Below are 16,521 nucleotides of genomic sequence, written 5' to 3'. Positions count from 1 at the left end.
CACACACACACACACACACACACACACACACACACACACACACACACGTCTAACATTTCCCAAATGACACCTCTATGAACCCAGCAGTCTGAAGCAGTGACACTAAAAGATTATACTGATCACGTGATATCTTGGGGTAGCTTTCCTATACTTGGCCAGAGCAGCCCAGCCACCCATGCAGGAGCTGGGGACAAGGCTGGACCTCCAGAGCCCAACAGGAGAAATGGTCATTCCTTGGCAGTAAGGTCCTAGCCCTTCTTTTCCAAAACCAAGACCTCCATCAGAGTTGTAACCACCAACATTATTGCAGACACCCTTTTTAATGTGACGATGAGTACCATCCACATCCCATTCACATCTGAAAACTTGTACACCCTTCCTCTGGCAAAGGAAAGGGGAAACCCTGGAGAATCAAAGCCAATATATATATATATATATCACACACACACACACACACACACACACACACACACACACACACACTTCCTTGAGTGAGAACCTACACAGAGAAGAATGTCACAGGTCCACAGAGACAGTGAGATAGTGCCCACATGATGCTCTAGTTCCCTGGTTGGAGTCACTGCCATCTTGTAAGAAAGTGGAGAAGCCTATAATTCAAAGCAGTGAAGATGTCCATTCTGTATCAGAAACCTGCCCACACTAACAAGCTTCAGATATGTTTTAAATCAGCATAATTAATAATTACAAATATTTGAACTGGTTGTTAACATTTCAATAATTGGTAGACTCATATACACATGGCTTGATTTTTCCACTTGAAACTAGGGAAGACCGAGGAATGTGAATCCTGTCTTCCTTGCAGGGCTAAACAGAGCCCCCTTCAGAGACAATGTGAAGTCCCCTTCTCACCTCAGCTGCCCTCTATGGCTTTATCCGTCTCAGACATGACCAGGCCCTACATATATGACAGTTGGGTTTCCTAGTTAATTAGCAGTCACCAGAAAATAAAAATATCCAACTCTCACGCTTGGTCAGCCAGAGCTCAAATACCTCCTCCATAAAGCCTTAGACCTCACTAGGCAGCATTTTACCTCTGCGAGTGCCCTGCCCAACCTCAAAGCCAGGTCTCCTTAGCTTATTTACAAAACCCAGGTACAGCAGTCTTAGGTGCCACTACTATAGAAGCTAGCAGATGCATGGATGCAATCAAAACACCCAGAAACACTCAGGAGCATATCCACAGCAAGCAGCCTGGGAGCGGCTGTTCCTTTACACTGCTGAGGGCTCTCACCTGCCAGCCATAGTAGTATATGTACACCTCACGCAAACCTACACTTGAGTTTCTATGCACAGGTATACCTGCCTAACACACTCTATCTGACTTTTCTGCCACAGCCCGTTTCCCGAGCTGCTAGAAGATGCCGTGCTTAACACAGCTCCCAACTCTCAGAGGCCCCCTCAAAGCTTTTAAAGCTGGCATAACATGCAGAATGGCAAATGGAGAACCAGCAGTAGAAAGATCATTTACAGTGACTATACAAACAAGCTAAATGAAAGACTTGTGTTCAGTCATTAAAAATAATAATGCTAAAGCCCTGAGGGCTGAAATGTAAAGCTTCAACTTCGTGTGAGGAAACAGAAAAGGAGTGTGTTTATTATCCCAATAAGATAACATGCTAATTTACTTAGTAGGCAATTTTAGAGTACGTTCACAGTGAAATCTCACTTTATCAGATTATATGAGAAATAGCAACCACAAATAAAATGCTCACTCAAGCCTAGGGCTTCTGTAAGATAGAAATCACTGTGTGGGAGGCCGGCAAGGGGTTGACGGAGGGGCTGGCCCTGGGAGATTCCTCCTCAGTGCTTGCCCAGGCTCCTGGACCGAGCCCAGGTTATTTATAAAGTTATTTCCCTCACACTTTATAGATGATGCCTAACATCATGACAACAGTGAGGAGGAAAGGTCTCTGGTCCTGCCTCTCTGCAAGTTTCTGTAAAGTAATGAATACAGACAGCTCGGGGACTGTCCACCTGTGCCACCTGCCTCTGCCTGCCTGCAAAGTGAAACCACCAGGGATGGGCAGAAGGCACTTGTCTGACAGGGCCAGGACAGCCTTTCTCCTCCATGACAGCCTGGGCCTACCCTCTTAAACTTGACCCACCGTAATTCCTTCACAATGCCGCGGCGAGGCAGCTGACAGTAGCAGCTGCAGTTCCTAAGCGAGATGGATGGAATTTTCATAACTGGTTCCCCAAGTTACATTTTACCTTCAAGATAATTTATGAGCTGCTCTGGAGCCTTGAAGAGACAATATGCTTGCCATAAAATTAACTCTAACAGTCTTGTAGGTTATAATTAACACTGGGAGGGTAACGCCAACTGGATGAAACACATGGCATAATTGATGGTGAAACTGGGAGTAAAGGAAGCTAGCAATGTGATTGCTGTGCACAGCGCTCAGCACACCCCACGCTGTTTTGAGGCTTCATCACAGTCAACTTGCAGGCCTCAGGTCCTGGGATGGAAGAAGACAGAGCTGGCCCGGAAGGTAGAAAGTCTGTTAGCAAAAGCATGGGGAAAGTGGGTGGATGCCCAGCAGAGAAGGCTAGCCCAGGAGTTATCGGGGAGCTGGCTAGTTTACTTAGAGTGTGGGCTGAGCACCACAGGGGAGCTGTCCATGAAAATATGACTGCATCAAAACAAAACAAACAAAACAAAAAGCATCTTTGCCAGTGAAGAAAAAGAGACATAAAACGATTCTTCCAGGGCTCAAGGTATATACTTAGGATACCACCGAACAGAAGCTCTTCAACAGTGTGGGCATATCTCAGAAACCAACAAAGGCGATCAACTAAGCACAAATGTTTATTACATTACGAAGTGCAGGGGTGAAGACAGAAGAGGCCAACCCGAAGCTATGCCAATCGCTGCATGTCTCCTGACACGGCAAGCTATTTCTGTCTGTGCCTGAGTCCTGAGCTTCCTGAGCAACACTCAGGCAGATTATGCTCAGCCATGATTACGCCTAACACTGGGACCTGTCAAATGACTTTAATGAGCAGTTTTAAGGTGACTGGCCCAATTTTTTTTCCCCCTAATTTGCTTTGTTTTTGTCCTAGGACAAGATACTGGAATATTCTGATAAATGATGCAACAGTGTCCCCTACAGGCCAACAATGCTGGTCTCTCCCCCTCCCCCAGTACTTGCTAAACCCAAAGCCAGTTAAACTTTTATCTATAAGCTGGAATATTCATTACAGAGGAAATTTGTAAAATACACTGGGGACACCCCTGAGATAGAATAAAATTACTATTCTTCCCATGTAGTAAACTGTTTCCCAGATATAAACATACTGTACAGCTGATGACTAGCCTGTGATGGAGCAGATAAATCGCTACCCTTTCACCTTAGGGCACCTGCTCCAGTCGGCCTTGATTAACACAGCCCCAAAATTACTTGACCTGGAGGGTGTACAGATTCTTAGAGGCTAAACTTTGATGTTCTCATCCTCTTCCCTGCTCTCCTACCTTCCAAAAAGATTGCAATCAATACAAAAGAGACAACACAGCTATAAAAGGTAGAAACTTTCCTTTAAAAGATTAATGGCAGTGAGATTCATAGTATGGGCTGCAAACAAGTGCCTCCTGGAGAGATGAACTCACAGCTCGAAGGCTGAGGTGTGCGCCGGGAAACATGCATTTGCAGATACACGATCGCTAATCTCCACGCTGGGAAAGATCCGGAAGAACGGGGAGGTTCTGTACTGCGAGAATGAAGTCAACATATTGAGCCATGTGAGTGGCTGACAAAGCTTTGTCACTGTGCTCCTAGCAGACGAGCCAGGCAGGCTGGCTTAAGTTCCATGTCTACTACAGACTAGCTGTCACCGTAGGCAGGGTGTTATGCTGTATTCTCCTCACAGACAGCCCTGGCACTTGGAGTATTCTCAACTAGTTCTGTCTGCTACAGTTGCTAACACAGATTTCAAAGAAAGAATGGAGAAAGCCATGCCTCCATTTTCTAGAATCTCCTGTCCAAACTGGAAGATATCTGCCTTGAGGGTCATGTGGATCAAGATACTATATTTTAGTTAAAGTTGAAAAGATCCAAAGTGACTGTGAACTGCCTAGATTCTTAATCCCAGTTGCTAATAGGAATCAACCTGGAGCCCAGACCAACACCTGTCAATTCTAGGTGAGAGTGCCTCTCCCAAGCCCAGTGCAGGACCAGCCTGGGTTAGACTTCCTCTGTACACTCCTTCTGTAGTATCAGGTCTCCATTAGTAGGGCAGGACTTTGCATCAGGACACTTTGTCAAAGGAGAGGGCGGTTGAAAGAGGGGCTAGGGGCTGGAGAGATGGCTCAGAAGTTAAGAGCACTGTCTGCTCTTCCAGAGGTCCTGAGTTCAATTCCCAGCAACCACATGGTGGTTCACAACCATCTGTAATGAGATCTGGTGCCCTCTTCTGGGCATGCAGACATACATGCGGCAGAACACTGTACACATAATAAATAAATTGATAAAACAAAACAGAAGTTCATTCCTGTCTTAGGTATGGTTCTGGTGCTGTAAAAAGACACCATGACCTATGAAACTAATAAGATAGAGTATTTAATTGGGGACTTGCTTACAGGTTCAGAGGGTTAGTTCATGATCGACATGGCAGGAAGCATAGCGGGGTAGGCATGGTGCTGGTGTGGTAACTGAGAGCTTACATTTGCTCCTTAAGAAGAAGGAGGCATAGAGAGAGACTGAGCCTGGCAAAGGCTTTTGAAACCTACAAGTCCATGACTAGTGACACATCTTCTATAACAAGGCCACAACTTTTTTAACAATGCCACACCTTCTAATCCTTCCTAAACAATCCACCAATTGGGAATGAGACATTAAAATACATGAGCCTATGGGGGCCATTCTCCTTCAAACTCACACAACCTATGGTGACGATTTTACAGAGTCCTTACTGTGTGTCAGGTACTTGTCCTAGGTATTTTACACTCACTTACATCAACCATATGCAACAGGTTCCACATTATCCCTCAGGCAAATTACAAATGGGAGAAGTGAGGTTCAGACAGAGTTAAGGAACATGTCTAGTTACCAGTACCTTCCCTAGAGTTATAGATGTGGAGCCAAGACTCAAACCCAGACGGTATGACTCAGAATCTACACAGACAACCACTATGGCAATATTTTGCAATTTGCTCTAGGAAAAAAAATACTTTGTTTCACGTTTAAAAATGAGAACAACAACAACAACAAAAATCATGTGAGAAGGGTAGCAAAGATTCTATCCAAGGACCTACATAGCACACGTGGTTTTCTTCTCTTCCTACTTATTCCCAAGCACACGCAGTTTACCTACCCACTAGCAGCCAGCACAGCTTGGCAGGGGAAGGATAACCCTTGCAAGGGATGACTTACCATGAGTCACTCAAGAACACCAAAGCAGAATACCTATCTTCCTTCCCCGGGACCTGGGTTTCCATGAAATCATGACTCAATCTCCTTCTGAGTATTTCTTGTTCTATGTTACATAATCCATTTCTCCTAATCAACTGTTACTCATCACTATTGCTCCAGGGCCTAGGATAGTACCTAGTACCAGCTAGAAACTTAATAAATCTGTACAGAGCCACCGTGTGACTGACGCCAGTTACAGGAACAATGACAACCACTGATAAAGGAGAGTGCACTGTCACCCATAATCCCCAACACCTATGACAAAGGTGTGGTTTTTCAGGTTCTCTCTTAAGGGGGATTACCCAAGACAACTCTTGGCCTGAACTTAAACCTTTCTTAAAGTGCAGGCTTTAAAAGTGGCAAATGCTTGGTAAAGTAAGTTGGAGCCAGGGAGCAGGTAACCGAAGGGGTGATTAATGTGGAATCCCTAAGTTGGTGTTTCTGGGAACCTCTACAACTACAAAGGCAAAAGTTATCACAAGCGACCATTCACCAGAAAGATCAGACAAGACAATTTGCTATCTTTAACCTGAATGGGATGGCTTTGGTTCAGTTCTGTTGAGTGTTCTTCACTCAGCTCTGCAAATTCTTAGAGACACACTATTCAGGATTCCCCTGGGGAAACAGTGCCTGCCCTCCCTCCAAACTCCCCAATAGAAGAGAAGCTCCGCAAGACAGGACTGCTCTTCAGTTACGTTCACTGCTGTGTTTCCAAAGTCCAGAGCAGGGTTTGGAAAACAGCAGCACCCCAGGAAATAATTGGTTGAATAAATAAATGTATAAATCAATATTTTCTCAAAAAAGTTAGGAAGCACGACCCCTAAGGACAGCCAACAACTAAGCATAATCAGTAACTTGGCAGAAGCTCCAGCTCACCAGCCCATGTGTTGATTTCATAAGGAAGATGTGCAGAAGCCAATTGGCTTCTGTTCCCGTAAAACTGTTCATATGATGATAGTATCAATGGCAACAACAGTAACAACACTGCCCACCCGAAGACAAGTTGCTATATCTTGGACAGAGGGTCACACAGCACTTTGTTCATTTAGTTCTTGCTCTACATTTAGAGAATGTCTCAATCCCTACACAGTTATGAGGAGGTTTACGGTGTTACCAGGTTTTATGGAGTAATCTGGTGCAGAGACACAAAGGACATTCTTTTGCTATGGATGGCAGATAGCAGTGGCTGTAATTATTAACGTGGAAGGACAGATGCATTAAAGGATAATAATGATAATAAAAACCATGGCGGTAGGCAGGCCGGTGCCTCCCAGCTTTTCAGATCTGCCTCACATAGTCTTCATGCCATCCTGGCAGGGCAAAGAAGAGCGACTTACAAATTCATGCTAAAACTCCTAGTGTCCAACTAACTAACTGCCCAAAGAATCAGCCACTCTCTGGAGCATGAAGGACAGAATCAGACATGGTCACAGTTTATGTCAGTAAACTGTGTCTCAGCCTCTCAGGGCAGTCCAAGGGCTAGTGACCACACATATTGTTAACACAACCGGAAAATGGGTTGGGGCCCAAGCAGGAAGTCACCGAGGCTCAGGGTACCAGCAGGTGACTAGGACAAGGTAGCTGCCCAGAGTAGCTGAAACAGACCTGGAGCTCCATGAAATCTCAGCCTGGCCCTACTGGACTGAACCCAAACCTCATTTAGAGGCATGACTTTCAAGAGGCTTTTAGGGCCTGAACCAACCTCCCTGACACATCATCTTCCACTCAGAAAATTAGGAATGGCTGGTTCACAGAGGAGACCATGGTTTTTGTCCTGGTCCTAGCAGAGTCCCTTGGTGTCTTCTCCCCCAGCCAGCCTGGTCCAAAGCTTTGCATTCAATATCTTGCCTTCTTGACAGCTCATGTGTTTTCTTGACAAGGTCAGAAGTAACTCATATTCATTTCCAGTATTAGGGTTCTCCCTTCTCTTCTAAGTTCAAGGTTACAACTCAGCAAGGTTAAGGACAAGCAACAACAATTAAACACACACACACATACACACAAGAAACACAAAGTGCTTAGAAACACAGGAATGCGCCGGGGAAGTGATTTCACTCAGTCAGTTAGAGTGCCAGGTGCCTTGGTAGATGCCAGGCACACATCATGAACGGAGTCAAGGCCCCGTGCTGGGATGGGACCTTATTACAATGGAAGAGACTATTAAATGCTACAACAATCCTGGCTGCAGCTGTTCTAAGTGCTAAGCAAGCTGACACACACTCTGCTTAACCTGCGGTAGAGAAAGAGGTAGAGACACAAGATCAAGTCAACAGAGAAGAAACATTAATCAGCACATGTACACACAGGTACATACACATGCAGACACACAAGCATGCACTCGAATGGCCTGTGCATATGCATTCACGTATGTATGCATGAGTATGATGAGACTGATTCCAGGCCAGGGCTTTCCACAGGCTAAGGTTCACCTACACTGAACAACATTCCCAGACCCATGCTATGCCTATTCATAACCTTCCACCAGAATATGCACATGAATATTCAGAGGTGTATTATTCATAATAGTCCCAAATGTAAACAATCAAATGTCCAATGGCTGATAACTTGGTAAACAAAACATAGTCATACAATGGAATATTATTCAACACCAAAAAGAATGAAGTATTTACATGTTATGACATGGATGAATCCTGAAATTATGCTAAACAGAAGAAGCCAAATTTGTATGTATTTATAATATTGTTCATAAAAGACAGATCTTTAGATACAGAAAGTAAATTAGTGGTTGCTACTGGCTAGAGGGAAAAGGAAATTGAGAGTGGCTATTTCCAGAGAACAGGGCTTTGTTTTGGGTAGGGAGTGTGCTGTGACTACACAGTGTGGTGCCTGCGCAGGCTTGGGCAGATACTTTAGAAGTCACTCACTGTGGACCTCACAATGGTGACTTTGAGGTCATATGGCATTTATTCTCACTGGCTTATATCTCTAGCTTTAAAATCTCCTAATGACCTTGCTTTCATTATCACACTTCCTCCTCATACAGCAACAAGTTAAGGCACTTCCCGCCAGTGAGCAGCACTGCTCACTCTTAAGCACTCAGTGGTCAGCCAGGTCCTTCCCATCCCTCCCTCCCTAAGACACAGTCAGGTCGAAAACAAAAGTATGCTAGCTTTGGGTAGTGTGTAGTAGCTTTTTGTTTCTGTTTCAATATAATAACAGTCTAGGTGAGGCTTCTATTCTGCAGGAAATATGGCTCAGAGTCAGGGTCTTCGGCGCTACAGCAGACTAGTCTCTTAAGACCTCTATGATGACATACTTTGCTGAGCAGGTCACAAAGAGAAGCGCCACACTCCCCTTGACTGCCTTCCACTGCCTCTCTAGGAACCTGGGATGTCCTCATCCCCATGGAACTGGCTGCAGAGCTCACCATCATAGGCACAGCACTATGTGCAATATAAGCATACGAAATATACAAACGGATGCTTCCTGAGTAAAATCATTCTCGTCTCATAAGCAGAGCCATGACGTGCCCACCATCTTTGCAGAGAAGATGGTCTGGCTGGTCTCCAGCATCACACCTGATGCAGGACACTACACATTCGTAGAATGAATACTGGGGAAAAAATTCACTCACTGGATAAACAAGCATGTTATCCAGAAAAACTGCCAAGTCTTAGCTGGAATACAATGGTGCCCATGAGCCACGCACAAACCCAGGGCTGTAACATGCAGAAGAGCCAGCTACTGAAATGGACAACCCCCACCCTTTTTTTTGTAAAGCATTTTCATTAACCCCTATCACTGAAACTCAGCAAGGAGATACAAAATGTTTAGTACTCATTCTGATGTGCTCAAGGTAAAGAGGGCCCGTTTCATTCCTTAAGCTGAACGTGGATTAATTACACCATGAATGCCTCAGCATTTTCAGCATTCTAGGTGATATGTTGGGGATATGTATAAAATAAACCAAGGCACTGCTTTTTAGATTTTTATCTAGAAAAACAAGTCAGGCATGGACACTGACTGTACCTTTTCTTTGGTGTACTTTTCAAATGATAATTCTGTCCACTGTCACCATTAAATCTTAATCCATTCCAGCTCCTTGCATGGGTCATTGAGTCTATATGTACTGCTGTTATTTTAAAATGTTTCCCCTTGGTAGGGAAAGAGGGGGAGAAAAGATGTTGAGAGCCAGATGGGCCTCTTCACAGTTCATTTATCAAACCTAATACGCTGGGCTCCACCCTCCTCTCTCTCACTATTGCGGTTAAACTTCCATATAATTTGGTAATCATTTTCATTATCAGACAGTGACCCCAAAGCAGCCGATCCTGGGATACTCAGTCCTTGCAGCTGCTCTTTTTCTGCCTGCTCCTACAGTAGACCCTAAGAGCTTTGGGTTTTATTAGCTGCAGACTGACCTCTGGGCTGCGGAGGTCAAGAAGGGGTCAGATCAGAGGGCTTGCCCAGTTCTTTAAAAGCTATAACAAGCTGTCCGTCAGGCAGAGTGGACTGTATAAACAAAGGCAAATCTTCAGAAATTCGGTACCTCTTCTGTTAACACTTGCCCGGCATTCACACGGTGCTCCTGACGGGGACGTGAATGGACAGCCTTAATAAGCCTATTTGGAGAGGGCTGTTTATAAGATTATCGAGTTTGGGGAAGGAAACCCAACTGCGCTCAGAAGTGCCTCTGGAATCACAGGTTTGTGTGACACTGTGACAAACTCAGTTACCCCAAGTCACTGCAGAATTGACACTTTCCTCGAGGAGCTAAATTATAGAGAACATATGCTTTTGGTTTCAGACATGAGGAGTCCCAGACAATGGCTCCACTCTGGGCCTGAGAGAGGGGCACATGTTTTATGACCAAGTTACAACTTTCACTGAAAATGTTCTCTGGCAATCATGATGGCCGATGAACCTGCTGAAGACACAGCATGTGAAGGGAGACTGGCACTGGAGTCACTGCCAGTGCGAGTCGGGCTGACTAGATTCTCGAAGTTATACAGCTGAATGTGTGTTATAAGCAAATTAGAGTCATCTGGATGGAACTTTCTGAAGAAAAGAATCTAGTCTCTAATCTAACTAGTCCCCCGGTAGCTTTGATGAAGGTAAAAGGCTGCAATCTACTGCTTGGCCTTTGGTGAGTGCTAATTATTTTCTGTTAAAGCACAGGTTTTTTTGTTTTTTTTTTTTTCTTTTTTCTTTTCTTTGTGTAATTCCTAAGCACATAATAAGCCAATCTTTAAAGAAACCAGGCAGCAAGGAAGAGAGGCACTTTCTGGGATGTTTTATAACTTTTACCACCACCCGCTGGACAGCCACGCAAGGCCCGGCCTGTGCCAGACGCCGGGCAATGCTTTGATGAGGAAAGAGAGGGATATGGTGACTGTCTGTTTATCCGGCTCATATGGATGGGGCTTTGAGATAGGGCACCGAGATGGGAAACATCAAATGGGGGCACAGAGGGTGGGGGAGGAACACGGTTATTTAATACTCCGAGGACACTTTGCCTTGGGAGCTCTCGGGACATCGACCTCTTGAAATTTTCTTTCAGGTGTTTGGTTTTAAGAGGGTCTGCACAGTGTCAGCTGCTAAGCCCCTGCTTCCCTCCGCCTATGCCACAAAGGACTTGCGAATTTTTGTTTCAGATACTAGACTACATCAACTTCAACACTGGCTCCAGCTCCTGATTAAACTGTTAGCAGTAAAGGGGCCAGAAATGCTGAGGCCAGACTCCATTTAAACAGGCCATCTTGGCCATGCTGTCTAATGAGTTGATGTCATAGGAAATTACTGGTAACAAACTATATGCACCCAACAAAAGACAGCCGCTCCTCTGAGTGGACATGCTGGGCCGTGCTGTCTTTAGAGGGAAGAGTGCGGGAGAGAGAAGATAGAGGATGACATTCTTCTCTCCTTTCTAAATTAATATGTAGCTCTAGGCAGAAGAGAGAATGCGGCAAAAAGAGAGAAAGAAACCCTTCTGATGCCCCAATGCTGGTAGCCCCTTATTTAATTAAATTTAATACAAATATAATAATGGTAACACAAAAAGCCCAAATTTATTTATTGAAAGTTAAATGGTAAATCATTCCTTAGTCACTGCTATTGAAAACTCGTTTACTGTGACAACCCTGAGAGAAAGAGGCGGTGCTGGAAACTGTGATGCTCCCCTTGAACACAGTCTGAATTAGACAGACAGTGTGCAACCCCAAGGAAGCAGCTTTCTGATACCCAGTGAGAAGCAATAGCTCATGCTGCCTTTCTTAGAAAACGCTGCTCATGTCTTCATCCCTTCTCAAACACATTTATTTTTATGATCATAATTACTAGTAAAGCTATCAATTATTGAAAATTCCATAGTATGAAGTTTTGGAGAATGTTCTTTGACTTCTAGGCACAGAGAGAAGATTTCTAAGTATCAAATAGGACCGTGGAACAAGAGGCAGTGTTAGCTCCCGACTCCTCTCCCTCTTGTGCAGAGACGGAGAAGAGTTCAGTATTTTCACCAGCTACACACGTAGAAGAGACCCAACATTTGGACAAGCCAGCTCCGACCTCTCAGATGGCAACTGTTTTCTAGGAAGATGACACTATGCTTCATCAGCATGTGCATTCCATCAGAACTGATGACTTATACACACCTTCCATAGTGAGAGCTTTCTAACCCCAGGTACCTCCATACACAAAGAAACCAGACTGAAGCCAAAGGAATCTCCACCTCAGCTGAATCTGAAAATAAGGCAGGCCAATAAGCACACTGCTTCCAAACAGTCTGTCTGAATACAGTGACAGAGTATACTCCGTGGACTTCCCAGGCATCTGCCTAACTGAAAAGCAAAGGTAGTCTTCGGACTGCTGGTCAGAAAGGGCGCTTGGGCATCAGGTACTTAAACTACATTATGCTCAAGATGCAAACCTGCAGGCTAAATGTTACACTCAAGGAAAACTTGTACACACATATGGACAACGTCGGGCGTCATTACACTGATGAGGCTACCACAGGCAGGAAAGCTAACTTTAGCTCAGAATGACTTCACTTCACTTATTTCCTATGGCCCCACAAGTGAGAGGCACAAGGCAAGCCAGGTCAGAAACAGCAAACCCCACCTCCCGGCAGTACGAACCTGGCATGCCATTCTTTCCTCAGATTCTGGCGCACGGTGACTGGGGCCAGGATGGCAGTCAGAATTTCAATCCTTTGTTCCACAGGGAGCCCCTCTCTTTTAACTTCACGAAGCACAGCATTTGTCTAGAAGAAATGATCCCCAAAAGAGAAAGAAAATGTGAAAAATTAATAATAAAAAAGCCCATAAGCAAATAAGGACAGTAAATCAATGGCTTTTTTATTACAGTTCCCTTGCTAACAAATCAATACGGTAAATGATGGTCAAAAATGGCCAGCATATATTCTGGGTTTAATCAATGTACATGGCACACAGGGCAAACTCCAAAGCACCATCGCCTAAAGAAACGTGTCCAGACGCTGTGCATTTTCACTCCCATTTTCTCAGCACACCAACCATTTCACCCCCCCCCCCCCCCCCCCCCCCCCCCCCCCCCAGGGAATTGCCTACCATGAGCTAGTATTAGAAATGAGTTTCACAGACTGGTCATTGTGAGTTGTTTGTTTTGTCTTTAAAACAAAACAAAACAAAAACCAGGCTCTGACTTTCCCTCCGTTTCCTGCCACCCACTGGAGGCTTTCTGCACGGCCCCTCTCATTGGAATCATTACTTTCAGTTTCCACCCACGTCAGAGGTAGTGGGGTGTTAGCACTCCGTTTTCCTTGCTTGCTACAAATCAAGATCTGGCAAAGAAAGAAATAAGGGCGTGAAAATCAGAAAGAGCAGTATATCTCAATAAACACCTTTAAGATTATTTATTTACTCTTAAAGGTTCTCATTTTGTTTTTAACTGTGCATACTTTCGAGTGTTCATGCGTGGGTATGGACACGTGAATGCAGGAAGGTGCTGGATCCCTTGGAGTAGGAATTAAAGGTTGTTGCGGACGGCCTGACATGGGCACTGAGAACCAACTCAGTATCTCTACAACAACAGTACCTACTCTAGCTGCTGAACCAACTCTCCACGCCCAGATTTATTTATTTACTTTTGGGGTGTCTGTATCTACGTGCATGCATGGGTGCCTCAGCATGCGTGTGGGAATCAAAGGACAATTTGTGAGAGTTGGTCTCTTCTATCGTGTGGGTCCCAGCCTGACTGAGGCTGTCAGGCCTGGCAGCAAGCATCTTTACCTGCTGAGCTGTCTTGCCAGCTCTGTGAATGTTATTTTAATGTCAAGTCAGTATGAAATATGTGCCGAGTCTATAACATACTTTTGTAAACACCAGTTTAACTAAATATAAATAAATAAAGATATATCAAATAGAATGCAGGCCACACATATCTAGGTAGTTCTAAAAACATGAAGAAAAAAGCTGGTTTTCCTTAGAATTTATAAAAATAGGCTTAAAATTTTTATTTATTTATTATTTATACAGTGCTCTGCCTGCATGTTTGCCTGCAGGCCAGAAGAGGACAGCAGATCTCACTATAGATGGTTAAGAGCCACCACATGGTTGCTGGGAATCGAACTCAGGACTTTTGGAAGAACAGTCAGTGTTCTTAACCTGTGAGCCATCTTTTTTTTAGATGAACTGGCCAAAGCAAAGGTTAGTGGAACCAGAGTCCTCCTGTGTCTTAGCTGCTCAGCTTCTGCCTTCTGTGTCGGATGCTGGTGCAACCGCTGAGCTGCTGAGCACTCATGGAACTTGGCAGCCACCTCTTCACTGTACTTGATCTTTCTACAGCGTGTACTTTATTATCCCCATTGCCAGCTTGAGGAGGGGTACAGGAAGGAGTACTCTTTCTGTTGGCAACACCCACCTTTTGGCTCCTTTGTCCAGCAACAGCACCTAGATTCCCTGCAGGGAAAGTCCTTTACCTCACAGCTCCTGGCCACAGAGGACTGTCACATCTCTATAAAGGCATGAGCCAAGTCACTCTGATTCTTTGATCTGCTTGTCCCACTCTTGAGGGGATGATGAAGACAGATTTTCGCAGGTGGTCCACTGAGTACCTTAGCTTCTAGTACTCCCTATCTTCGGCATGCTCGTTTTTCCTGAGCATCCAGTCAGGTCTTTCTCTGCTCCTCAAATCATCCGAGTTGCCCCTAGCTTTTATATAAAGCCTTAAAAAAATAATAATCAAAGTCTATTTCTGATGCTTAGCATGGAATCGTCTGACCAGCATAAAACCAAGGCAGGAGACAGTATCTCTATTTGAAGGGTTCTCACTGGGTTGAGAACCGTTGACTCACGCCTCTAGGATCTAGACACGCACGATCCTGGGAAATAACACCAGGGGATCCCCAAGCTTCCATAAGTATGTCGCAGTCTTCCAGCCCGGAGAGGAAGCTGACTTCCTGTAGACAGTTCCAGCATGCAACCCAAGGTCCAGGAATTACATATCCCACTTAGGGCAGACAGAGGATGAGAATGACTGAAGCAGAGGTTTCCTGCAGAGACCACATGCTTTGTCACATGGCTGCAACTGCGCTCTGCGAACTCAGCCTTTCAGAGATGCTGGCTCAAGGGGCCCAAACCAGGAATTCAAGCAAGCAAGCAAGATTCTGGTCAGATGAGAATGAAGCAAGCATATTCATAACTAGGTGTTCAGTCTGAATCATATCCTAGTGGCAAGGCCCTTTTCTATCTGCATATGGACACATGGACAAGACCTTTCTCTGAGTTCCTGTCAAAACTGGTTGTCCAGTATACCCACCATTGTGATTATTAGTGTTTAGTTTCATCTCAAACTTACTGCATCTATGTGCAAAGTTTTGCTAGTTCAACAAAAGAATGCCAGAAAGTACTAATTATTTAAAATGAAAAAAAAAAAAAAACTTAAAAAAATGCTATCTGGTAACCACCAGGAACACAAACACACTCCTTTGAGCATTCTAAGTGGTGGAAAGGCTCTCTTTGTAGAGTAGCTTTCACTTTTGCAGCTGGTCCTGATTTCTCCTGACCTCCATCCATTGGGTGGGGGGACCTCTCTCTCTCCTAGGCTCCTCCCCAACCCTTGGTATGTCCCCCTTGTCTCCTAGGTGAACCTTCTTCCTGAGATCATCAACTGTTGCCAACCAGAGGTCATAACCTTCATTCTCGTGTCTCTCCTGCCCGCTCTCACCGTAGAGAGAGCTTTAAGGGGCTCTTGTAGACTCATGACATCTACCTCCCTACCCTCTGCACTGAATTCTGCCTCATGCAGCCAACAGCTGGCTAGCTCTTCCTAAACATGGTTTCACAGCCTCCATCTGCCCACACCTGAACCACCTTTGTTCTGCTATCTCTCTTCTCTTCACCAATCCTACCCTAGAATGAGTGGCACCATTATCAGGGCAATGGCACAAACTCTGGCCTTGGAGTCATCTAGGAGCCCCTCACTGGCCCCTCACATGCACTTCTCAGCACTAAACACTGACTTATCTCTTACACCCGTATCTTCCTGCCCTCTCAGTTCAGACCTCTCACCTGTATCACATAATGAACTCCGAACTGTCATCAGTCTTACCCGTCTACAAATTTTCTTACTTCAGTAGAGAACACTTGTGGGCTTAGGATGTCGTTCAGTGACAGAACGCTTAGCATGCACAAGCTCCTGGAGAGGGGGAAGGGAAGAGGTGGAGACTGGCAGGAGGGAGGAAAGAGGAAAGGAAGGAAAGGGGTCATTTTTCTCACAGTGCAAGTCTGAACAAGTTTCTTTCAAATAATTCTGCATTGTCTACACAGTGGTTTGTGAGCTGTCTGCGTGAAGTCCTGGTGCTTCCAAGAAGCAGAGTAACCTCGGAGATGAGGATCTTAGCTTCAAACCCCAACACAATCAGGGTATTTCTACTTATGTATGCTTTAGTTGTTAAAATTAATATATATATATTAATCTTCTGAATTATATATATATATGTATATATATATTTATATATATATATAAAAGCTCAAATTCCTAAGCAATGCAAAACCAAAGCTAAAGTAAAACAATAGAAAGCCTGTTATCTTGAGTCCCGCTGGCTTTGCCAATTTTATCTCTTGGCATCTTCTGTTCCACACAAACTGCTAGGAAC

The 16,521-nt window shown here is 44.7% G+C and overlaps 1 protein-coding gene across 1 annotated transcript in view; it reads right to left on the bottom strand.

Annotated features, from left to right (window-relative positions):
• Positions 1 to 16,521, bottom strand: part of Fto (FTO alpha-ketoglutarate dependent dioxygenase) — a 342,843-nt gene that overhangs the window by 131,516 nt on the left and 194,806 nt on the right. Inside the window, exon 8 of the mRNA XM_055621049.1 lies at positions 12,524 to 12,648. Within this exon, the coding sequence (XP_055477024.1) occupies positions 12,524 to 12,648 (125 nt within the window). The remainder of the gene's footprint in view (positions 1 to 12,523; positions 12,649 to 16,521) is intronic.

This window comes from Psammomys obesus, unplaced genomic scaffold (assembly GCF_907164565.1).
Source record: "Psammomys obesus unplaced genomic scaffold, mPsaObe1.curated_primary_1811, whole genome shotgun sequence".
Lineage (NCBI taxonomy): Eukaryota > Metazoa > Chordata > Mammalia > Rodentia > Muridae > Psammomys > Psammomys obesus.
Note: the sequence above shows the minus strand (reverse complement) of the source record. Positions and strands in the feature narration are given on the sequence as shown.